The 24,555-nt window shown below is 60.9% G+C and overlaps 2 protein-coding genes across 2 annotated transcripts in view; one reads left to right on the forward strand and one right to left on the reverse strand.

The window, feature by feature from the left end:
• Window positions 1-85: 85 nt before the first annotated feature.
• On the reverse strand, window positions 86-17,673 carry LOC130144872 (translation initiation factor IF-2-like). Its single transcript, XM_056329100.1, has 3 exons — window positions 17,349-17,673; window positions 508-3,356; window positions 86-318 (listed from the first exon to the last, which is right to left on the reverse strand). The coding sequence occupies exons 1-2, from the start codon at window positions 17,671-17,673 to the stop codon at window positions 2,047-2,049; spliced, it is 1,635 nt and encodes a 544-aa protein (XP_056185075.1). The 3' UTR covers window positions 86-318; window positions 508-2,046.
• Window positions 6,712-24,555, forward strand: part of BCOR (BCL6 corepressor) — an 83,303-nt gene continuing 65,459 nt past the window's right edge. Inside the window, exon 1 of the mRNA XM_056327902.1 lies at window positions 6,712-6,946. The gene's annotated coding sequence lies outside the window, so the exon portion shown is untranslated. The remainder of the gene's footprint in view (window positions 6,947-24,555) is intronic.

Consider the following 24,555-nt stretch of genomic DNA (forward strand, 5'->3'; position numbering starts at 1 on the left):
AGCAGATCGGGAAAGCCTTGGACTGGTGAGAAGAAAAAAAAAAAAAGAAAAAAACCAACACGCGCCCAGCGAGAAGTCAGTAAAACGCACCGTAACACACACACAGCGACGTGGTTTGGCTTTAGGGAAGACGTGGGGCGGGGGGGGGGGGGGGGGGGGGGCGAGAAGCGAGAGAGAGACGTAGCCTTTCTCTCCACCGCCCCCCGGCTCTGCCAGCCCCCTCGCCTGGTGCCTGCAGTTGCACTCTGAGTAAATAGTTCCCACACATGGTCCACATTTTGCACAGCAGCAGCGTGTTTCCTCTCGGGTCTCTCGTTGCTGCTCTCCGAGCAAAGAAAAAAAGAGAGGTTTAGAGGAAGTTAAAAATCAGGCGAGCTGAGAAAAGACTGTTACACACATCCTGAACGAAAGCGAAAGCCCAGCATTTCGGCCCTCTGAGCGCCAAGCTCTCACCTCCTTAGTAATGTCACTTACATACATGTTGGACATATCACAGTAATTACTTACACCCGGCGAGACGGACTCTCGGGCGCTCACAATAGCCGGGCTGGCTGCGGAGCCCCCCGGGGGAGGCCGGCCGGCTGCCCGCTCCCCGCTCGCTCGCTGCCGGCGCGGTGGGCCGGGCTGCAGCCGCCCGGGGGAGTTCCCGGGGGGAGCCAGGCTCCTTTCCCGCCGTCCCCGGGGAAATCTTCATCCCCGGGGAAATCCTCGTCCCCGGAGATGGGGGTGCCTGGCAGACCAGCCGTGTTTGCAGAAACGGCGATGTCCTAACCCGCACGACGCTTGCTTTCCCAGGGTGTCCCCGGAGGGGCGGTGGGACGGGTGAGAGGGGGTGCTGGTGTGCCGGGCGGGCCCCCCGGCAGGTCGCGTCCGTCCCCTGCGCTCGGCTCACACACACGCACAGACACAGACACACACAGAGCCCGCCCCGGCTCGGCGAACCGTTGCCCGCCCGACGCCTGGGGAGAGGGAAGCCAGGGTGCCGGAGCGGTGTGCGCCGCTGGGAAACCATTATCCGGCGCCCTCCTTTTCTTTTCCATCCAGGCCCCGGCTCCGTCCCCGCCCGCCCCTGAGCCGGGATCAGCCAGATGATCCTCTGACCGTCGGCTGAGCGGCAGCCGCTTCGTGGGTAGCATTAGGGCTCGGCCACTCCGCGCTCCCGTGACCCCGCCGCGTCTGTCTCCCTCCGTCACGGCCCCTCCGGAGCCCGGTGCCCCATCAGCTCTCGCTGTGTGATATTTAAAAGAAGGGTTGCTTTCTCCCCAATAGAAGCCCACTCGTTTCCTTGTTGCCAGGAACAAAGCGTACATTCAGAGGGGTGGCTGTTGACGGCTCCCTCTGTATAGCACTGGAAAGCGGGTGGCCTTTGGTTACTGGCAAGGAAAATTCTAATCAGGGTGCTTGTAAGCGGGGCTTTATAGAAGCTTAGTTACAAAAGGCTTACACCAGAGTAATGCAATAACTATAATAACAGCCAGGGAGCCCTAAAGAGGGTGGAATGTGCTTGTGTCTGGATGATTTTCCCCGCTAGCACAGAGAGGGACTGTTTACCACGAGTGCCATTAAGTATCGCTGGAAACTCACCAACCGCAGACTTATTTCAATATACTTTATTGTTGTATCTGCTCTAAAAGCAGCTTGCTTCGGACGACTTTTAGATCGCCCTAGAGGAGAAGGGGAGACAGGACGCCCTCGGGTGTCGGAGGAGGCTGGGCGCAACGGGGCAGTGCCAAGGGTGAGGGAGCTACGAGCCGGGGCCCGGCCGGGCCGGGCTGACCGGAGCGCGTCCCGGCGGGCAGCGCCATCGCTGAATAAAGCGGCGAGGCGAAACGGCCCCCCGCGCCCAGCGGCACAAACCCGTCTGTCTCCCGTCCTCGAGGGTGGGCAGCGACGTCGCCTCCGCCGCCCTCCTGGGCTGACGCCGCCGATAAGGGCGAGGGGGCCCCGGGGCGGACACCAGGGGAAGGGGATAGCGAGCGTCGCCCTCCCGCCGCTCCGGCCGGCGGTCCGGGGCGCCACGGGCAGGGGTGACCCCGCTGTTCCGGCTCAGCCCGGCTCCGGCTCGGCGCGGCTAATGGGATCAGCCCCTGCCCTCCGCCACCGCTGCCGCGTGTTGATTTTTCCAGCCCGCCGCCGCCGCCTCTCCGCCCAGCCCCGCTGCCCGCCGTCCCCCGGCCAGACCCAGCTACCGCTTGGCCGGCGGCGAGGGGCCGTGGCTCCGTAGGGCAGGAAATGGTTTGGCCGGGGAGCCAGAGCGGTCACCCCGCCCCACCGCGATCTCGGGGCACGGCGGCGGCCGGCGCGGGAGCGGGCTGCGGCGGGAGGCACCCCGGGAGACCGCGCCGGCCCCGGGCGCGACGCGTGAGGCGGGCACAGATCCACCGCCACCCCCATCGCCCCCTCCCCCCGCACCCCCGAGCAGACTTTGCAGCGCTTTATTTTAACGGAACAACGGAGCGCGGCGAGCAAACTGCTGCTCCGCGCAGGGCAAGAAAAATGGGTTTTTAATAGGCAAGGTCGGCGTGCTTGGCAGCCGGCCACCGCGGCCGGGGAAATAAACAAACAGAGGAGCTGCGACTTCAGGTCGGAGCAGAAGTTGCGCTCCCGGCGTGATGAGCCCGCGGCACGGTCCGCGGGGCGAGCATGCAGCCGCGCGGAGCAGCGCCGGCCCCCCCCGCCCAGCCCCCCACCTCGCCACGCTCGGCGGCTCCGGGGCCGGCGCGCCGGCTTCCCCGCGGCCCTGGTACTGGAGCGGGCCGGGGGCGAGCTGCCGGGCGCGGTGCCGCCGGGCTGGCAGCGGGCGGGGGCAGCTGGCCGCCCTTGTTTACCGCGCTCTGGCGCTGGTGCACGCCTAACCGCTGCCGTGCGGCGCGGCCGGCCCCGGGGACGCAAGGAGGGAGAGATGGAGGGAGGGGGAGTGGAGCCGCCCGTTCGCGAAGCGGCAGGACGGCGTCTGCCGGAGGCTTCCCAGCAGTGCCCGCCGGGCTCCTGCTCCGCCGCCGGGTCGGCAGAGCTCGGCGGTGCCGGCACCGCTGGCCGCACCGCGGGGGCGCCGCGCTCCCGCTCTCGCCGCGCGTTCCGGGCTCGGTGCCGAGCACTCCCGGCTGCCGCGCACCAGCCTCCCTGCTGCCTCCCGCCGCCGCCTCGCTCGATCCCGGCTCTGCAGGCGGCCGCGCAGCGCGGACCCCGCACTCTCCCCAACGGCACCGGCCGCCTTGCCTCTTCCCGCCGCTCGCGGAGGGGCCGGGGGCTAGGTGAGGGGTGGGCGTCCTCGTTCCTCCGGTCGCTAGACCCCCACAAGTCTCTTTCCAAGCCTCTTCGCAGCGCTGCACAGCCCCTGCTCGGTTGGGGGCCGCCTTAACGCCCCGTGTGGGCCTGCACTGTCCGCAGGCCCCCATCTGAGTAGGGGCTGTGCAGTCTCTCTGCTCGGGGAGGGTTTGGGGGGCACCGCCACCTCTTCAGCACCCGGCGACAAACCGGGGCTGTGAAGCCACGCTGCCCCCGGGGGGTAGGGGGCGAAGGGACTGGCCCGGCGGTGCCCTCGGGAGAGGAGGGCGAAGGGAGCCGGTGCAGGAGAGCAGAGAGCGAAGTCCAAGCCTGGGGAAGTCGGACCGGAGCTCGGGGAGAGGCCGGTAACCCCCGCCCCGGCGGTCACAACCCTTTCCCGGCACGGCGGGGGCAGGGGAGCACTTTTCGGCGCTGCCCTCGGCTCCCACCGCAGCACGGCCCGGACTGGGTCCCCGGTACGCCGGGAGGAGGCTCGGGAGACGAGCCACGCACCCCAAGTTCCCACGGAGCCGCGGCCTGGTCTCCCAGCGCTGCTCCACCGTCACGGTCATCCCCCACGCACAGGCGGCAGAGGGCAGAGCCCGCCCCCCCCCCCCCCCCCGCTCCCCCAGCGCAGGGCTCGCAGCTGGGCGCGGAGACAACGGGGGCTGCCACCGGGACGGGCGCCGGACAGGGCGGCGGCTGTCAGCGGCGCTCCCGCTCCTCGCCGCCCGGGCAGCTGCCAGCGCTCTGGCAGATCGCTCTGCAGACGGCTCCCCAGGCCTCCTGCAAGGGCTGCGAGGGGTCATGGGAGTAGCTGAACAGTGCGGGAGGCCGGGCCGACGGAGGGCAGCTCAGCCGAGCCGGGGAGAGCGGGGACCGGCCAAGGTGGAGGAGAGGGAGAGGTGCAATGAGCCGGGGCGGGGTGGGGGTGGGGGGTGGGGGGAGGGGGCGACGACGACCGGCAAAACCATCAGCCTGCAAAATGCTGAGTTGGCAGCATGCCGAGAAGCTGGGGAGCCCTGCAGTCCCGAGAGCCAGGGAAGGGGCGATGAAGAAGCAGCCTGAATGGGGCAAAGACTGTCTCTTACAGACCTGGCGTAACCTATCGCTTAAAATAATCTGGTTTCCCCTTCTAGTGCCGGGGTGTACCTGCAAGGTAGTCTCTGCCTTTCTGTCTCCCGTCCCATTATTCCAGTACAGTCTAATCCTTGTGTTGTGACCTACAGCAGCGCTCTGATTTATTTTTAATGCGTTCCGATTCCTGTTCCGTTGTCAAGAGATGCATTGAGATTCATTTTCCATCCCCTGCTTTTCAGACCTCTGTTCTGCTGGAGGGACCCGCCAATAGAGTTTAATTCGATTTGATATGAACTAATGAACACCTTTATCTTTTGTTTTTAGCAGGAGGATAGAAAATACAACCGCATTCAGCTTTTGCTAAATCAGACACGTTTCCCACCGAAATTCTATCTGGTGACACACACTCACTGTAACATTTCATTAACAACCCCCTTGATATATTGATTTTTAATATTTGTATTAAATGTTGTGTAAAATTGAACTCAGGCGTTAGAAGAGATTGTGCAAGTCACGAGACATGACTCCTACTTAATTGTTATTTTTTTCGGTCCTGGAACAACAGTTGGAAAGAGGCCAGCAGAAGAAGAAAAAAAATTAAAAATAAATTGTCCACGGCAGGCCGGGGGTGGTGGTGGTGGTGGGTAAAGGGCAGCTCCCGGGAAAGCGCGGGGGAGATAGGGAGAAAGCGCAGCCCCTGGAGAGCGCGGGCAACAGGGCCCGGCCGCCCCCCCGCCGTGCCCCCAGCCCCCGCCTGCGCGCCCCCGCCTGCCCCGGCGCCCCGGGCCGCGGCGGCCAGCCGGTTCCCCGCTCCTTCCCGTGCTCTCCCTGCTCACTCGCTACGCGTCGCCTCCCTCCCTGCCGCTCCATATGGTTTCTCCCCTCCTCCTCCTCTTCTTCTCCCCCCTCCATGTTGTCTCCGTGACTCTCCCCGCTCCATGTTATGCCTCCGGCCCCCGGGGGACCGTTTCCTTGCCGCGGCGTGGAGGGGCCCTGCAGCGCGGCCTTGCAGCGCGGCCCGGCCGGGCCGGGATGCCTGAGGGGCTCGGCAGGGCCAGCACACAGCGCGGAGGGGCGGGGGGGGGGGGGGGCGGTACCGCAGGGGAAGGTTGGGGGTCAGGAGAGGGTCGTGGGAGGGGTGCCAGCCAAAACTCCGGGCCAGAGAGTTTCGCGGGTGTGCGGGAGAAGCGCTTAAAGAAGTTTATCTCTCTCACGCTCCCCCCCCCCCTCTTGCTTGCTTTCCCTCCACCCCCCTTCTGCCACCCCCACCCCCCGGAATACGAGGCATTCAGAGATCAACATAATTCACCTGCATCAGAAAAAACCTCGCGAGCTATAAACTAGCGGCTGATCCTCCGCTTAGACTAGTGTTTAGCCGTTCATGCATCATGAGTGTCAAATAAATGCCTGATTGAGGCCCTCAGCGGAGGAATTAGCTTTCCTTGTGCTGGAAATGCATAATAGAGAAAGTGCTGAGGCATCCTCCCCGGAGTGAGCTCGGGCTCCGCTCCCTGCGCTCCCCGTTTCGGGAGCTTTCCCTGCCGCGCCCCGGCTCCGGCCCCCCCGCCCATCGCCCGCCCTTATCAGCGAGCCCAGCTGGCCAGGGGCGAGGGGAGCTTTCCGGGGGGTCTCGGACCGAGGTGGCCGGGCTGGGGGCAGAGGGAGCAGCCGAGCATCCCCCCCGGTGCTGCGGGGGCTCGGCGGGCCGAGGCGGGGGGAGCAGCGCGGGGGGGGGCTCCCCTCAACGGTTTGCTTGTCGCTTGGCCGCCCTTCCGCGCCGGAGGCCTCATCCTGCCGACGGGTACGACCCAGCCCCGAAGTTTGGTGGGGAAGCGGGTGGGGGGGGGGGAGGGGAGCCGGGCCGGTGCGGCGCTTGGCTCCGCCGCCCCGGCCGCCCTCCGCGGCTCAGCGCCGGGCTCGCTGCCCGGACGGGGCCCGAGTACCCCCGGGCAGGGGATGCCGCCGGCGCTGGGCGGGCTCCCGAGGCACACAGGGTTAACTGCTCCGCGGCCGGGAGGAGCGGTTAAAGTGCACGGGCTGCAGATGCTTTTCAGGCCTCGGTGTCTACCGTTTTAAATTAAAAAAATACACCCGGCCCGACCATGCACCAGTGACCTGCAATTTCCCCTTCTCTTCAAACTGAAATATGGCCAAACTATCTTCAAGTTAACTTAGGGGCTGGGGACCGAGGCGGGGGAGGTGGAGGGGGGGGCAAAGAGGAAATCGCTCGGGGTTGAGATCTCTGTGTCAAGTTTCATCCCCTCCTGACATTTCTGGCTCCGCGCCAAAGTCCTGAAAATGGAAAACTAGGGAAGGGCGGGGGGTGGGGGGGAAGCAGGCCAGAGCTCTCTGCAGAGCGGCAGTAGCGAGAGGCTCTGGCCAAGAGGGATGCATGAGCGAGCCCGTCTGAGCGGAGCGCGGCGGCATCTTCCGCCATCCATTCCGCCGCCCAAGCGCGTGGAAAGCTGCCGGCCGCTGCCATTGTTACCGGCGGGCGATGCGGGGACCGGAGCAGCCGCTCCGGCGAGAGATAAATAGCCCCTGACAGCGCCTCTTCGCACCCACAGCTCAGCAGATTGCACTCGGCGGACGGCCGCAGGTCTGTGTCGCTCCCTTTCGCGGGAGTCCCTTTAAATCACCGCCCCCCCCTCACCTCTCAAGGGGGGATGCTGCCCACCTTCCCCCCCTTTCCTCCCTCGCCCCGCATGCCCTCCTCTGCCCGCTCCCCCTCCCGCAGCCGGCCACGGCCCCTCTGCCACGGCTCGGCACGGCGCGGAGCCACCGGCACGGCGCGGAGCCCCGCCGGGGGGGCGGGGGGGGAGAGAGAGAAAAGTCTCTGCTGAAACACTTTCGGCAGGCAGCGCCTTTGCCAGGAGGGGTCTCAGCGCCAGGTCTTTTGTCTTGGGGCCTTCCTCTGCGTCCCCCGGGGTGGCTGGCGGCTCTCCCGGGGAGAGCCTCCGGGGGAAAGCGTCGGGGCGTCCCGGGCTGCCGCCGTGGGCAACAGCGCCCTGGACCCCTGCTGCCCGCGCCCCGTCGGCACTCCGTGCACGCTCGCCCGCCTCCCCGTTCCCCTCTCCCGCCGCGGGAGCCGAGGGATTCGGGTCGAGCCCTGCCCTCCGGAGCCCCGTCGTGCCCGCGCCGCCCCTTCCCACGGGGAGCGTGACGGTGGCCCAAGGGGGTGTGTGTCCCTCGCCAGCCGTGGTGCTCCCCTCCACCTGCCAGCCCAGAAAGGAGGCCCGGGGCCAACGCTGGTAGCCAAAGCGCTACTTTCTAGCTGCCCGCCCCCCCCCCCGCGCGCCCGGCAGCACCGGGGCGAAGCGGCCGGGCATGTGCGCTCGGGAGCCTCCGGGCACTTCTCCGGGCTGCCTTCCCCCGAGACACCGGGGAGCGCCACGTACCCTGCGGGCGCTTGCGAGCGGCTCGGCGTGGGGCGAGCCCGCACTTTTTATGTTTTCCAGCGTCCCTCTTCACGACCCCCGCCCTAGCCGAGGCCGAGCCGGGGTGGGGGGGTGTGCGAGACGAGGTTATCGCCAGCCCGAGTCATTATTTCCAGGCCGGCTGCCGCGGGAGTCTCTCCCAGGTGGAGCTGGTGCGGCCGGCCGATACGCGGGGAGACAAAGGCGGGAGCCCGGGCCGTCCGGAGCCCCGCGGCGCGGACAAGTGCGGGTGCTGCCGGGTTGGGGTCGAGCCCCCCGCCGCCGGCGGGGCTTGGCCGGGGCCGCGGGGTACTGCCGCCGCCCCGGGGAGCGCGGGCTGGGGTTTCCGAACGCGTCTTTCTAGTTACATTGAATGCACTTTCAGGCGATTGTTTTCCCTTTCCACTTGTTTGTCTCCTGCTAGTCTCGTAAACTGCCTCATGATTTATTACCTAGGCTAAGTGCTTAATTTGTGAATATGAAACAGATTAAAAGGAGATCGGCGTATTTTAGCAGGCAGGCCAGAGCAAAGCCCGGCAGCTGTTTCGAGTTTGTAGGCATCTCCAACCTCGTGTTAAGCAGGCTAGCCTGCTAGTGATCAAGGGGGTATCCCCGGGCTCTCTCTGAGGCCCACCGCTGCCGGCTCCCCGTGCGCACGGCTGGCGTGGAGACCGGCTGCGGGTTGGGGGGGGGGCGGGGGGCACGGGACACAACGATGCCGTCCGTCAAAGCGACACCCGCGGCTCTGGGATTCAGGACCTGCTGCGTCCCCACCAAAGGCAGGCTGGCTCTGCCGGGAGGGCCCAGCAGGCACGCAGAGGGTTAACGACGACTCTGCCCTCTCCTTCAAAGGACTCACTCGAGATAGAGTAAATACGGTCGGGGCGGGTGTGTGTGTGTGGGTGCCGCTCAGGCCACATGATGCAAAAGTAAGACAAGCACACTCCGGAGAACAAAGGCTTCCTACCCCCTTCCTCCCCCTCCCCCCAAAATCTGTCTTAATTCTGCAAGTAAACTTGAGCAGCTATAAAACAAAGGGGAACGATGGAAGTTATAGCCAAGGGATAATCAAAATAAATACCTTTGATGCAGTCCAAGCACGCACTGTGTATTTTCTGGAGCCCCCCTACCCTCAGCTAGGCGGGACATCGCAGGCTCCAGCCACGACAGGGTTGATGTGCACCGCCGGGTTTGTGGCTCGGGTCGATTTATGCCACGTCCTGCAGCCCAGGGCACACCCGCTGCCCGAGGCCAGCACCACCGGGCAGGCAGGCTGGCCGGGGCCGCGCCGTCGGGGCTGGGGCCGGGACCAGCGCTGGGAGCAGCAGCAGCGGGGCAGGGCTGCCCCGGGTGTCCCATGGGGCCAGCTGGCCGGGAGGACTGCGGGGCCGGCAGACGTCCCGGTAAGACATGCCCTGGTCCCCGAGGAGGCTGTGAAACACAGCGTGGGGCTGGGAGCGGTGTCTGGCTCCGCAATGAGCTGTGCCCCGGCCCCGCGGGAGCCCTACAGGAGCCAGCCAGGGTGGTTTGGCCCCCCGACCCGGTGGTGGCCCCAGCTCCGGGTCATGCAAGAGACACCTCCCTGCCCACCACGACCCCCTGCTCCCGACTGCCCCGCGTTTGCAGAGCAGGCCAGCTACTTTAATGCTTGTCACCAGCAGCCTGGGGCAATTCCCAGTCCCAGTACCCCACAGAGCCTGCTTCCCTAGCTCCTGCCTTGGCCCTTGGGGGAGATTGTAATGCGTGGGGGATGGCAGAGGAAGCCAAGGGGGAAAGCAGCAAGCCAGCAGCCTGTGCAGCCAAGCACACAGCGAGGCCTGCTGAGTACAAAGCATTGCTGCTAAGCCCAAAAGCCAGAGAGAGGCAAAAATCTATAACCTGCCCTGTACCTCTGAGCGCCACTTAAGAACCAGGAGCAAGAGCACTGTGTCGCTCCCGCTGGAGCACAGCGGACAGGGCTGGCTAGGAGGTAAATGACTCATGTGCCCTTGTTGTACCTCAAGCAGTTGCTCTGGCACTGCAGATGCGGCTGCTGTTGGAGCTGTGGAGGAAGTGGGAGATGTGGAAAGGCTCTGGCCAGCACATGGGGCCAAGCTGTGGGGTGGCATATGTGTAGGCAGGTTGAGCCCTGGTCTGTTGTGGGGTGGGAGAGCAAAAGACCCTGTGCACACAGCATTTAGAAGGACCCCTGTGTATGCTTGTGTGAAGATGTCAGAGTAACCCTTGACTGGGGAAAGCAGAGTATAAGCTGTGGCTGGGAAGCAGTCCTGTCGGTACATGTGAGTGAGGGCTTGGGGACCACCCCCTCCCGTGGCAAGGAAGCACCTGAAGGAAGAGTGCAAGAACAAGACAACAGCGGATGTGTGTGTGTCTGCACAACTCTTTCAGGTTGGCTTGAGATGAGGTCCTTCTTCCGTATTTGGGGCAAGGTTTGTGGCTGGAACCCATTTCCCAGGGGCCTGATGGGGTTTGGGTGTAGTTGGCAGGTCCCCTGCTTTGTGACAGGAGAGATACTGTGTAGGTATTAATACGCCACTGGTGCTTGTAGCCCTGGGTCTTGTTCACTGACTGAAGGTAGGACTGAAAGTTTTGAGCAACCTGAAGAGTGGTAGGCAAAAATGGCCCTAGGGTCTCCGCATGTCTTTTTAGGTTCTGCACAGAGCTGTTCTCTGGCTAGGTACTTCCAGCATTTTAGCAGGGAGAGAAAAACCCAGGCTTGTGTCACGATGGTAGGATACAGTGCTTTTCTCTTCAAGCAGTGTACGTAACAGGAAGTCAGGGAAAAAAAGACAGTGGCAATGGAAAAGGAAAGAAAACATTTCCAACTTGTTGCCTTGGCCTTTGCAGTCATCCCTACCTTGGGGAGGGCTATGGCCACAGTGTTAAGCCTTGGTTATGCTGCTGAAGTTCACCATGCTAAAAGTCACCTGGTCCCTCAAGCGCTCTTGTAAAGCACTCCAGGTCCCCATAGAAAATGGTTTGCGTGTGCTTAAAACTATGTGAATTGGATTTGCTTCCAACAGTGCATAATGCCAGTTTCAGCCTGATCCTGTCTGGCTTTCATTGAATTAACGCCTGGATGGATCGAAGTCCCAATGTCTCAGACCAAAATGGTTCAGATAGTCCTCCTGCTGCTGTCCTTTGCTGCCCTGAAGGCATTTTGAAATCTTGGAAGCGCTGTTATGTGGTGATGGCTAGGCCTCAGAAACAAAGCAGTGGAGAACACTACTAAAGTAGAACTGGCAAACCCCAATGGCTTGGGACAGTCGGCCCGGACACCGAAAGGTATGAAAGCTGCTTCAGTTTGGAGCACAGGTGCACCCCAGGCTCCTTTCTCACCCCAGCCCTCTCCTGCCAGTACTAGCTGGCTGCAGGCACCCCATCCCTGCTAGCCTGCAGGCCTTCTTGCAGCTGGGCTTCCACCTTTGTCATTTGCCCAGTAATGGTTTGTCAGGTCGCAAAGTCTCTCTTTTTCACCACTTCCTAACATCTTATTGCCTCCAGAATGCTCCCGAGAAGGGGAAAAATTATTTCAGAAGTCCTGTCACCAGGAACTCTTCAAGACCTCTACATGACCACGTAAACCATGTCTTCATATTCTTACAACCTCTGTTTATGCTGCCTGTCTGGGCACTGTTTAGATTTGTAAGCTCTTTGGGGTATGACTCTGTCTTGCATCATCTAATTACTGTGGCTATCATCTAAACACAAAGCAGCAGGGCTAAGTTTTGGACTAGGGTAAGGCTCAGGATGTGTAGAGATAAATAGGGTAATCGACACACGCTGAATTTCAGTGATATTTTATCTTTCCAGGTTCACAAGTATTGTGTTACCTGACAGCAGCTTTAGTGTGCTGGGCACTCTCTAGGCACAGAAGGCAGATTGTTCCTGCCTGCCCAAAAAACGAAAGCAAAACTGCGAAAGCTACAATAGCAGCTGACCAGGAGAGCAATGCTGGTGGTACAGGGAGGCAGGGGAGCTCCTGGCTTCAGCCAGGGGCTCCTTTGCCACAGCTCTCTGAGGCCACCACTCCCAAAGCTGATACCCTGCAGTTAGAAGAGAACAGTGTGTGTTTGTATGCGTGTGTTCATGTGAATGTAATTTTGTTTCTACATAATGTGGATTACCTTTCTTTTGGCAGCAAATCCGTTCAGGGGTTTAGAGAAAACGAGAAATCCTGCAGCCGTTCCCTCCCTGGGAAAGGGCATGTCTTCTGTTGCTTTCTCTGCTCCTTTTTCGGAGCAGTCCCCAAACACACTTTTTCCTAGCTCAGTGTCTGATCTCGCCTTGAGAGCCTGCCCGCTTTTGGGGTGGATCGCTCTCACATGGGCAACAGCAGGAAAATGCAAGGAATAAGGCACAGCAGGTGAGGAGCTGCTTGGATGAATGGGAGGAGAAGGGAACCGAGGTGTAAGGTGTGGAAGTAGCCCACCCTAGTGCAACAGCATTGCCCTGAGTGGCACTAATAGGGGGGCTACGCCCCCAGAGCCCTTCAGGAACCCCTCCTTCCAGGGAGATTGGGTGTGCTGCAGGTGCAGGACATCAAACAGGCCCCTTTCTTCTGAACCCTGGTAGGACTGCTTGGCTTTGCAAAGTGTGAAGGCAACCTTGTCGGGAAAGAGAGCTCCATTGATTTAAATGCAAAATTACCCTCCTGCAGTTCTAATTTCCCAGGCGAGGGCCATGCAGGCTCTGAAAACATGAAAGTTGTTGATGTATTGGTTCAATTAATTTTTAAAATAAGTTTTAATGCTATTTGTTTCAAATTTGATAGGAAAGTACTGTAGATTTTTCCAAGCAAAGACGGAGGTGAGCGCAGATGGGGTGTGTGTTTCACATAGCCTTGAAAAGAGGGCTTAAAAGAGCTATTCGTTTAAGTACCAGGCCTCCACGCAGGGATGAGTGAGACCCGTGGTGAAAGAAAAAGACCTGAACATCTGTATTTGCTAAGTGGCACTGGCAGCAGTCAGCCAGCTTGCCGAGAAGAGCAGAGATGTGGGTGTGAGGCCCAGCGGAGACTGCTGTGTCCCTGGTGCTTTCTAAAAGGAAATAATAGCTTGTGGGGGAACCCTTTCTGGTGGCCTTGGCTCCCATGACCCCATTCTGATGTATGATATTTAAACAAGAAAATGTCAATATTGGTTTTCCACATACGGCCTCGTTCTGCTCTCCATGAAAACTAATGACAAACCCCTTGGAGGGTTGGAGGAGAGCAGACCCCAAAACAGTTGCTCAGACCCTAGTACTGTTGGCTGCAGCAGCCTGGAAGGAAGAAAGAGCAGGTTGTCACAAGTGGTTGGGCAATGTGTACTTGCAGGGTAAATTCAAAAGAAAAGCAATCCCATCCTGTGGTACGCAGTGCCTCAAAGCTGTAGGTCTGATGGTTTGAATTATTATTGCTTTTTAAAATTATAAATTGCATTTGGTACAGCGAGTGAGGATAATGTGCTGCTTACTAGAATTAAGTGCAACTCAAGGGTGTTTTGTTACAACAAAGGTGACCTCTCTGTGCTCGCTTTTTCATGGTCAGGGCTAACAGAGAATTTGATTTGAACCTGATGTCTATCTAGCAGTGGTTTTGGAAAGGAATTATGCCAATTGTATGAGAAGATATCCATAACTGGGCCATCAGATACATCTTCTGATACATATGTCTTCTGAGGTAGGAAAGTGTAAGTCATAGGAAGAGAGGGCAAGCGTGTCTGACTCATAGTAAAATGAGGGCACATGGAAAGTATAAACGGAGGACTGCTACTAGTAGGACATAAGGGTTGTGCCATGTGTCATGGGAAAAATAATTTTATTGTGGATAATTAAAGTTTAAAGGGGCAGTTGTGGTGCAGCTGCACGGCACAGAACATGAGGTGGGGCAGGTACACAAAAGCAACTTAACCTTTAATCTTGTGCTGCCCTTGTCCTGGTGTTGGTTCAGGTAGGCTGAGCCTCTCCCGAGTGTTGCAGTAGCAGCTTCAAGGTCCTCTAACATAACACGAACTTCATCATAGTTCACCCCAGGGTAAAAAGCATAGCTACGCAGGCTTTACGCTGTATTGGCACCATGTCCCTGGAGGCAGTAGCAGAGTAAGTAGTGTACAAGTCCCTTTAATCAGCTCTGTGCAGATGGGGAATCACTTCTATATGACAACCAGCTTTCCTGGGCAGGTCGTAGCTGCCTTCCCACTAGAAGGTGCCTGTGGTGCAGGCGCACTATGCTTACTTGGTCTCCAGCATGTACCACGACCTCTGCTAGGGCAGAGGTGTCAGTGGGAACAGCCTGGGGAACTCAGTGAGCTAGGAGATGCCACAGGCCAGTCTGATTGCCTTTGACCAGAAAAGCACTTTTGGTCTGATGCACGACTGTGACATCATGATCAATGTAATTCTCCAACTGGGACTGTGGAAAAAGAGCTATCATTTGGGAGGAAAATAAATAAACAAAAGAGTGTGGCTCAGGTATGAGTCCTGCTAGGAGCACAAGGATAGTGTATGAAGCTGAGGTCCTGCCATTTCTAAGACCGTGTCTGTACTGTATGATTTTCTGCTTTTGAGAATACAAATGATACGGAAGGAGATCTTTGGGGCTGTGTTTCACTCCTGTTATATGAAGTCCACCACAATGCAGTCCTAGCGACAGCTGAGGCTTTTGGGAGCCAGTCTGACTCAAATAATCCAGGGCATCTCAGCTACAGCTCAGGCCACCTCTGGAGTCCAGGTTTGCGGCACCTGGTGGAATGGCACTCACTGCATGCAGTGTTTCCTGATGTAATTTGAGGAGATCAGAGACTGAGAAGGTACTGGAGCAGTGGAGTTAATGCTGTGGCACATGGATCTTGGTCCTCTGAGATCCTGCTGTTCCATGATGCTGTTGCACAGCAAGGCTATCTGAGAAGCTGAGGTAGACTGAAAAATGGATGGATATCACCAGGATGGGCAGAGGAAGGGCAGCTCCTGTTTCTTTATTGGAGGACATGTTTCATCTGGTATCTGGTGGGACAGCTCTACCATGCTTAATGTCTGTCTTTTGGAGCAGATGTTCATGTGAAGGTGGATGGGAAATGGGCTTGAGTGTGAAAGCGGACTGCTGTGGTTGAAGAAGCCCTCATGGAAGTTGTCTGTGAACCATCTGGGGAGGAGTGTCTCAAAACTGAGCCCACCACAGACACTGAAAGGATTGAACTACCCCGACTCTTGCTGGAATTTACCTGGGGCTTCCACATTGCAAGAGAGGAAGAGGGAAAAGAGGGAATGGTGTAGTGGAGCTCTTGTGCTTCTCTATTAGTGCACAGCCAGGGCTACTGCCATTGTGAGAATATGCAGCAGTTTCTTCTTACAGACAAAAGGAAAAATATATGAAGCCCTACTGAAGAGTAGGGCTGATGGAGCACTGCAAAAGCCTCAGCTAGAAAAACTAAGCTAGCTCTGCAGTTTGGTCAAGTGATGCTCAGTGTTGTGAATTTGATGAACAACACTAGTCTGCATGAAGACAGGCGACTTTTTAAATGGGGTTTTAATAAAGTCAGTATTGCTAAGGCTATCTATAAAGGTAATCTGCATGGGGTTTTAAACAAGTAAACTTAATGATGCCATTAATGCTTCTGACATGAATGAGACCATTGCTGGAATACCGTGTCTGGCTCTGTTGTGGTGTTTGCATGTTAAAAGTGCATTGGCAAATTAATACTGGATCAGAAAAGAGCTACAAGAGTGATTCAAGGTCTGGGAATCGCATCTTATTGCAAAAGACTAAAAGAAATCCCATCTATTAATTTATCCAAGAGGAGGCTATGACTTGGTTTGATCATAGTCTTTAAGTGCCCTAAGTGTCTCTATGGGGAGATTTCTGATAGTAGAGATCTCTTTAATGTGGCAGACAAAGGCATAATGAGATCCTATGTTGGAAAATGAAGCTCTATGAATTCTGAGCAGAAATAGGTGCATTAAAAAAAAAAAAGGGGGGGACATAATCGCAGGAACAACTGAGGCAAGCAGTGGGTTTTCTGTTACTTAAAAGTCTTCAGAGCAAGACTGAATACCAGGTTAAAAGCTCAGCCAGAGTTTGTGAGTCTGATACAAGAACGTGTGGCTGAAATTCACTGGCTCATGGTATGTAGCAGGTCAAACCAGCTGATCGTAACGTTCTGTTCTCGGTTTAAAAAAATCTATAAATTAGGTATTTCACATCCCCTGAGCCCCGATATTACTGGAGGTCTTGAAGGAATGCATTATAAGCTGTCATCATTTAATTGTAAGCAAGCAGGGGGATTGCCTTTTTTTTTTCCATTAATAAAACTTCTTTTTCAAGAGCTCGTTAGGCACTGGAGTTAACCAGCTGTTAAGAAACACGACAACATTTTAAAAACAGTTAAAATAATTCTCCTTCTCCTGTTTGCTCAGCTTTGTTTTGCAGTGGCACAATTTCATCAATGCTGCTTCTCTAGAAAACATTGCAAATTCCAGCAAAATAAAAAAATCCAACCTAAGCACTTGGGGTAGCTCCCTTGCTCTGTGCCCTCTTTCACATGCATCCCTTCATCTCACAGATATGTTGCAGGCTTTCTCTCTGGACCGTGCACGAGCAGAGCAGAGTCCATCCGTTTTGTAGTGCACGCCCCTCACATAGGTGGGAATCCATTGTCTGTGACAGGAGCGCTTGGCCTACGGAGCTCTTGCCTTGTCTGAGTGAATGGCGGGAAGGGAAAAAAAAGGTATTCCAGAAATTATGCAAGCTATTAACCTCCTTGAGGTTTCATAAAATGGCCTCCAGCAAATGGTCAGAATGTTTTTCTTACTCGGAGAGTAGCTTTCAAGACAGAGCAAACTTTCTTAGTATCTCTTCGAAGGGGGGAGGGGAGGGCGAGGGGAAGAAGATAAAAAATCCCAGCCATGGCTCTCGGGAGTCTTGAAAATCATATCCACGGTTGCGTGGACATACTAAACCTATGATACATGCAGTGCCTCGTCACTCTCGGTTTTATCAAAACTGAAACAAGAGGTAGTAAGGAGCGCAGCAAAAGATGGAGTTCACAGTCGCTCGGGGACTGCGCTCCCGTCGGCGGGAGCACCCCCCCCAGCCGCCGCCGCTGCTGCCCCCCGCAGCGTCTGATGTGCAGGCGGTGATCAGCGAGCCGGGGAAGCGGGGCTCGGCGGGGCGGCCGGGGCGCCGCTGCCTCCTGGGGCGCGGGCGGGGAGGTCGGCGGGGAGCCGAGCAGCCGGGGAGAAGGTGAACCCGGAGCCGAGCGGGGCACAAACCCATCAGTCGCACATAACTGGGGAAGACGCTTGGCCTCGCCATGACAACCGGCGGCCCGGGCTGCTCCCACGTCCCGCCGCCTCCCCCGGGAACCCCTTTCCGTCCCCTTTCCCGGTGTTTGGGGAATGCGGGGCTGCAGAGACGAGCCCGGTGCGGGTAACAAAAGGGGATGAAAGGAGCTCTGTAGTTCACTTTACACGTCCGAGAGGCATTTTCATGCTCCGTAATGAGAAAGGATCATTCCGAGGAAGTTCAGATCAAAGGGAAGAGCATCCCGGACATTTGCATAATTTCCGGATTTCGGAGCACGGGCAGCCGAGCGCCGACAGCCCAACCTGGGCACCGCACCGGGGGCTGCTCCTCGCCTCGCCCGGGGGCGCCGGGGAGGCCCGGAGAGAGGGCAGGCTGCAGACCGTGCTCCCGCAGGGAGACGGCGAGGCCTGCCCCGGGAGCGGCCATACGGAGGCCGCGGGGCCCCAAGCGGGACGCTGGGGCACGGTTCCGGTGCCCGACGTCAGGGAGCCCTCGGGGGCCCCGAAGGGCGAGAACCCCCCGGTGCGCGGCCAAGCGGTACCCGGGTCCCCGGGGGCCGCCCCCCGTTGCTGCCGTTGTGACGGTGGTGCCGCTGGGGATCGGCTCCCTGCTCCCACCCGGCGACATCTGCGCCGCGGAGCCAGCACGTCGCCTCCACGGGCGGATGGCGGATGGCTGCCGGCCCGGCGGCTCGCACCGCCACCAGCGAGCTGGGATAAAGGGATTAAACGGCACGCTCGCTCCGGCGGCCGGGGGGGCACTGGGCTGGCTCCAGCCTCCTCCCCCCCCCCCCCCCCCCGCCGCCTGCACCCCGGCCCCGCGGCGCTGGCCCCGTCCGGCCCTAGCAGCGGGGAGGCACCGGCGCGCCCGCGGTGGCTCATTGTTCCCATAACCAGCCGGGGCTGCCGCAGGCGGCCGCGGTGCTCGGGGCGACGGCGCTCGCTGCTGCTGCTGCTACCGGGGAGGGGATGCCCGGGGACACCCTTTTCAGCCATTTTAAAGCGGCAAAGCTGGCGTCCCGCTGCGGCTGCCCCGGCCGCCCTCCTCGAGCCGAGCCCACTCCGTGCCCGGCCGTCGCTCTTGGAGATGCGGCGCTCCACCCCACTCCGAAGCCCGCACCTCCCGCACACGCCCCTCCCCTGCGGTCCCTGGGCGACCCCCCCCCACCCGGCCGCTTAGCGGGGACACCGCGCTGCCCCCGCGCCATGTCCCGGGGATGCGGCCAGCCCCGGCCCCTGCTCCCGCTGGGGTGCAGCCAGCCCCCCTGCCCCAGTCCCGAGTCACGGTCCAGCCCGTCCCCGGCCAAGCCGCAGACCGGGATGCAGCTGGACCGTGCCCCAGCCCCGGCTTGGGATGCAGGCAGCCCTGGGCCGGGGTGCAGCCTCCTCGGGAGCCCCGCAGCTTCTCGCCGCACTGGCCGGGCCCGGGCGGGTTGGCCGGGCGCCAGGGGAGGTGAGGTTAGCCTCGGAGCTGGCTGGCGGATGGCATGTTATTGTGAAAAGAGAGCGGGGAAGGCAAATAGGAGCATGGCACGGTATAGGCTCGCCACGTGACCGAAATGTGTTTATCTCGCCCCGGAGAAGCCGGGCTGCCTGCGGAGGCCAACCTTGCTCTCATGGCACAGGCGCGACTCCCGTGGCTGTGGACGGGGCTGGGCCCTGCGAGAGAGCAGAGACCACTTCTGTTTGCTTTTGCTGTCGCTTCGGCTTTTATCATTTGCCTTGTCATTCATCATCAACCTCTCTAGGTCTCCCTCCCCCTTGTCGCCCCGTCGTGTCCCCCCCCCGTCCCCCCCGCCGCCTCCCCCAGGGTCAGTCAGGAAAAGATTGGGAATCCATCTGAGGAGCGAGACAGGGAAAGAAGGGTCGGATGGAGATGCGGCTGGGGCGCGCGGGGGCTGGGCGGATAAAAGCAGCTGCGTGCAGAACAAAGGTGCTGGAGGGTGGCTTTTGGTGGTGGAGCAGAACCTCGTAAATGAGAGATTTCCGTTCACAAGACTCCGCTTGCACAGTTTCTGTCCTGCCCTTGAACTGACAAGCGAATATCTGCATCGCAACCAGAAAGTAAATCACACCGAGCCTGGCTCGGGGAGGGAGCGCACAACGCTCCAGTCGGTTGCTAAGTGCGAAAAAGTGGAAGATTTCAGCTTCCCAGCGCAGCCCCGCTTCTCCGATACAATATTTACTTTGGGAGCCCGGCGAAATACGCTCAGTATTTATTACGCAGAGTGCCGGAGCAAGCTCGCATTTGCGTGATTAGGAGCAAGCGGAGGAGCGGCCGTGGCGCGGCATATCAAAGCGAGCCCGCCTTGGCAGGGCTCCCAGGCAGGGCTTTACTGGCACCCGCGGGATTCCGCGGGGCAGGGCGAGCGCGGCCCGGGCGGCGGCGGCGGCGGCTGCCGCTCCCCGCCGCCGGGGCACGGGGGGGGCCCGCAGCCCTTCGCGGGAGGCCAAAAGCGAACGTCGTTCCTGCCGTGGGCCCCGCGTTAACGAGGCGCAGCGGCTGGGCTGGGCCGGGCTCTGCCCGCGGGCTCTGCGCTCCGCGGCATCAGCTGCGGCCAGCCGGCCGGTAATCTCATTAGTGTCGTCGCGTTTGGGGAGAAAAGCGCCCGCCGTCCCCGCCCGGCCTCGGGAGAGTAGACAAAGGTCTGCGAGGCAAGGCCCCGCGGCCGTGCCACGGCGGGCCGGCCCTGTTAATGTTCAATCGGGAGCGGGGGAGCAGTGCCGATCTCCTGGCTCCGCGCTGGGGGGGGGCGCCGACCCCTGCTCGCCGCTGCCGGCCAGGCTGTGCCGGGGCCGGTCCAGCGCAACGCGCCTCTCCGTCTTGCCCCATCGGGATATTTTCTGCTTGGAAGTTATGCTAAAATAACATTTGTGTGCACGTTAATGATTTATTTATGTGGCTAATAATGCTCACATTCTCGCTGATATTTGTCTAGGCGAAAGACCAGCTGCGAAATGCCCCGCAGCTGTAGCCAGTGCTAGAACAGAGTGCCTTGGAACCAGAAATCAATGCTCCTGAAATGAACAAGTGGACAACTTATTAGGCTCAGTCACTCCACACGCCGTCCCCTGATAACGAATAGATGAAGTAGGCACTGGAGAAAGGAAGCGTCTGGGAAGGCCACACATGCCCACTCCTTCGCGGAGAGGCCGGGTAATTCCGCGGGGCAAAGCTGGCCGCACGGACATCCCCGGGCAGGGCAGGGGCTGCGACACGGCACTGGCAGGCTGCTTGGGGTTAGATGGTGATAAATACGGCGAGCGCCCGGGAGAACGGCTCCAGGAGTCATTGATGAAGGTGTCCGGTTTCCTTGCTGCTCCAGAAAGCAGAACCGACAGGTTCAGCGAGATCACGTAATCGTGGCGTCTCTGCCTAGAAACAGTCGCGCTAATTTTGCATTTTTACCATCCACGGGGAGGAAAAATACCTGTCCTCCCGCAATGCAAATCCTTACACAAATAGATCTGCGGGCGCACAGGGAGCCGCTGCCAGCCTGACCTCCAAACCAGGAGTCGCTGGGCCCGGATTCAGAGCGACCGGCCAGCAGCAGCACACCCCGACAGCACACGAGATTGTGCAAACTCCCCAGCAGCCCCTCGCAACTCGCTGCTGGCTGAGGAAGGTCCGAGCAGGAGCCTGCGGTTAATCTCCGAGGCCTTCATGCATCCCTGGCGAGCAGCGCCACAGCGCTAAGTGCAATTAACATAACAGACACTAAAATAGGAGAGAGCGGCGCTGAATTTAATTTGCAGGCTTTAAAAAAAAAAGGAAAAAAAAAAACCCCACAACTTAGCACTTGGAACGGTCTGGTGATGAACGTGGAGAACGAGGTGGAAGGCGGTGGAACAGCCCTCCTGCCTCGGGGAGGGGCCGCGGTCAGTCCCGGGGACCCGCTCCGGGGGCCGGGACCACCTTGGTGCGCGCAGCACCGTAAAACATTTCTAGACAGGTAAACTCCTCCGACGGGGCTGCCACCGCCGCGCAGCCCCAGCGCAGCTCCCCCCCCGCCCAGCGGGAGCTCCCACAGCGCGGGGGCAGCCGCAGCGTGACCAGGTCGCCGGGGCGGGCAGGCACCTCCCGGAGCCTCCTTCCTGCCCCCCGACACGCACGCTCCGCGATCCGGCTGCTTCCCTGCCCCCGCTGCCTGGGGGGAGAGAGAGGAAATGGGAGGGGGGGGGAAGAAGCGGCGGGGTAACCCCCTCCCCGCGCTTCCTCACATATTCCCCCCCGCCCCCCGCAAACTGCCTCCCAGTAGGGCAGAAGTTCACAAAAGAGCGAGACAGAGAGGGGAAGATCGAGGTTTCCGAGAAAAGAGAGGAGAAAAGAGCGAGATAGAGATTAAAAAACATTCTAAAAACGTCGCAACCGAGGGAGACCCACCGATCGGCTGGGAAGCCTGTGGTATCCGGCCGGGTGAGAGGGGGGGAAGGAAGGGAGAAAAGAGGGTTTTAAAGAAACTGGAAGGCAAAAGCTGTTGGGGAGGAAGTGTAAACCGAGAGGAAGGCTGGGGGAGGGGAGAGAGCGCCATCTTTTCATGTCACAGTCACAGAGACAGCGCTGGGCTCGGCCACAGCGTCTTGGTTTCTTTTTAACAGCGGAAAACGTGCGATTAGCAGGCAGACGGGCGGAGACTACCAGCCCTGCGCGCACGCACAGCCCGCAGCTCTGTCTCCTTGCCGTGTAATCCCAGCGCTCAGCGCTGCTGCACCCCCTCATTAAAAAACCGGAGATTTCCTCCTCCTCCTCCGCTCTCCGAGGAAAACAACGCCCGCCACCGCCTGAACCCGGGCAGCGCCGCCCGCACCGCACCGCTCGCCCGGAGGCCGCCCGGGGGCCCCGCGCTCCCCACCGCCCGGCCCTGCCTGAGGGCTGCGCGGTCCCCGCCGCTCGGCCCCTGCCCCCCCGCGAGAGGCTTATGCTCATTCCCACCCCAGGGGGCCGCCCCCGGGGGGTGCACGGCGGGGGGCTGCCTACAGCTCCCCCCTACCCTGTTTCCCGTCCTCGAGGGCTGCTGCTACCCCTCTGCCAGGGCGGCTGCTCGCTGCTCGCCGCTTCCCCCTCCCGTGCCCTTCCTTTATCCATCCTGAGAGCGAGGGTGGGGTGCGCCGAGCCGGGGCTCCCCGCGCTGGGGCCAGTAGCGAGGAGCAGCGCTGGGATCCCCCGGGACCCAGCAATCCCGCGGCGGAGCCGGGCACTGCCGCCCACGGCCCCATGAACGGCGCTTTATTCCGCAGCGCTCAAACCCCTCATTGTGTTTGGTAGAATCACCTGCCTCCTCTGGAGCCGGGCGATTAATTTAATGCGATACAGAGCGCGCTCCGTTCCGGCCCCTCCTCGGCGGGGAGATCTCCGCCGGGCGCTCCCCCCGCAGTCGCGGGGCGGAGGAGGGGCACGGCACGGTACGGTACGGTACGGCACGGCACGGCACGGCACGGCACAGCGAGGCGGGCTGGCATCCTCCGAGCACCGGCTCTCCCGGCGGCGCCCGGGGAAAGCTTCCCCGCGCGGTAGCGGCGGCGGCAGCTCCGATCGGAGTCGCGCAAGCAGCCGCCGCGCAGACCTGCTCGGTGCCCGGGGGGGGCTGCGAGGCGGGCGGGGGCCGAGCCGTGCCTGGCGAAGGGATTTGCTGGGTCGTTGGCTGCGCCTGGGGAAAGGCGGGAGGGCGGGGGGGGGGGGGGTTGGCTGTGCCTAGCGATGGGGGATTTGAGAGGGAAGGGGAGGGGGTGGCTGGGCTCGGTGGAAAGCGGGGGGGGGGGGGGGGGGGGCTGGCTGCCGCGACTGCTGGGGACGGTGGCTGTTATTATTGTTATTACTGTTATTGTTATTTTTAGGGGACGGCGGTGGTGGGAGCGGGGGGGGGGGGGGGGCGGGCCCTGCTCTGCGGGGGGCGATGTGGAAGGGGGGCTGCCGGCTGTGCCCGCGGAGGGGGCATGAGGTGAGGGCGGTGGGAGAAGCGTCTCCTCTGTTTCTAATAAAGGAAACGACTTTTATTGAACGATAAATGCAGGGGAACGAAAGTCGTGTGGGTGCGCCTGGTGGGGGCGATTGATTTGGCGGAGAGAAAGGGGGGGAGGCAGCTGCCCGTGCCGGCGCGGGGTGTTTGGGGCGGGGGGCGCGCAGCGGCTAGGGGCCGGCTGGCCTCGGCTGCCTCCTGCCCGGGGGGGATGTCGGGGAGGGGGCGTTGGCCGCCCCGCTGGAAGGGGGCGAGGGCTGCCCCTGTTCGTGAGGGGGCTGGAGAGGGGGAGAGCGGGATGCTCGCGGTGGGGGGTCCGGAGGGAGGGGGGGCGTAGGCCGTGGGGTGGTGTCGCCTGCCCCCTCGGGCAGGGGGGGCTGAGGGGGAGGTGTCGGCTGCGCCTTGCCAGTTGGGATTTGATAGGGGCGGTAGGAGACACGTCTCCTGTTTCTAATAAAGGAATCGGCTTTTATTGAAGGATAAATGCAGAGAACCAAAGTCGTGTGGGCTGCAGCCGCCGAGCTTCGTTAGCTGCCGATGTGACTGTGAAGATAAAACGCTCCACAATAACTCGAGCGCGAAGAGCGCCGGGGATGGGGATGTGCGCTCCCCGCCGGCCCCGGCCCTGCGCCCCCACCGCGCCCTACGGCCCTGGCCCCGCGGCGGAAGGTGCCCGGGGAGCTTCAGACTGGGCTAACGGCTCGGCCTTGGGACTTGGCCAAGTTTCTCTGACTTAGGGGAACTCTGGGGATGAGTAATCTCTCCAGGCTAGGGTTTGGGAAGGTGGTGGGTTTTTTTTTCGCTAGCTCGCTCTCTTCTTTTTTCCCCTTGTCATCAGCTGCTGACCCACTCACTTCGAGAGCGCGGCACCGACGGGTTTCTGAGAAGGGCGGCGGGAGGAGACGGGGGATGCGGTGAGCCCGGCGAGGCCCCCCCACCGCCTCAGCTCCCCACCGAGCCACCCCGGCTATGTTGTGGCCCCGACCACTTCGGGGCTGCGGGGCGTCCCTGCTCTCCCGGCTCCCGTGCAGGGCCCTGGATGTGGCTTTGCCGGGGGATGAGGGGATGCCCACCCGCCCACACCACACACACTCCACTGCCTGGCGTGGAGGCCGGTGCAGAGGTTTCCCAGGGCAGTGAGGGCACGGCATAGCCGCGCCTTGCCCTCGGGGAGCTGTTGGGAAGCGTTTCCTATTCGGCACCTCGGCTTATCTCAGGTGGCGACGGCTCGAGGACGGGAGGGGGGAACTCCGGGCCCGGGGGGAAGCCCCCGGGGACGGAGAGGCAGCGCGTAGGCCCGGCCGTGGCCGCGGCGGCGGCAGGCGTGGGCGCACTGAGCCCCGCTGCCCGGCGGCCGGGGAGGAGCAGTGCCCGCATCCTGCCCGCGGGGCGGGCGCGGTGGGGCCCTGCCCGGTGCCGCGGAGGGCAGGCCCGCCGCCGTGTAGCGTCGGGCGCCGTGCCCGCCCGCGGCCTCCGAGTGTGCCTGCCGGGCGGTGGGGCGTGGGGGCGGCCGCTGGGTAGGGAAGCGGCTGGGGGGGCTTGCGGGGGGGAAG

The sequence above is a fragment of the Falco biarmicus genome, chromosome 2 (genome assembly GCF_023638135.1).
Source record: "Falco biarmicus isolate bFalBia1 chromosome 2, bFalBia1.pri, whole genome shotgun sequence".
Taxonomy (NCBI): domain Eukaryota; kingdom Metazoa; phylum Chordata; class Aves; order Falconiformes; family Falconidae; genus Falco; species Falco biarmicus.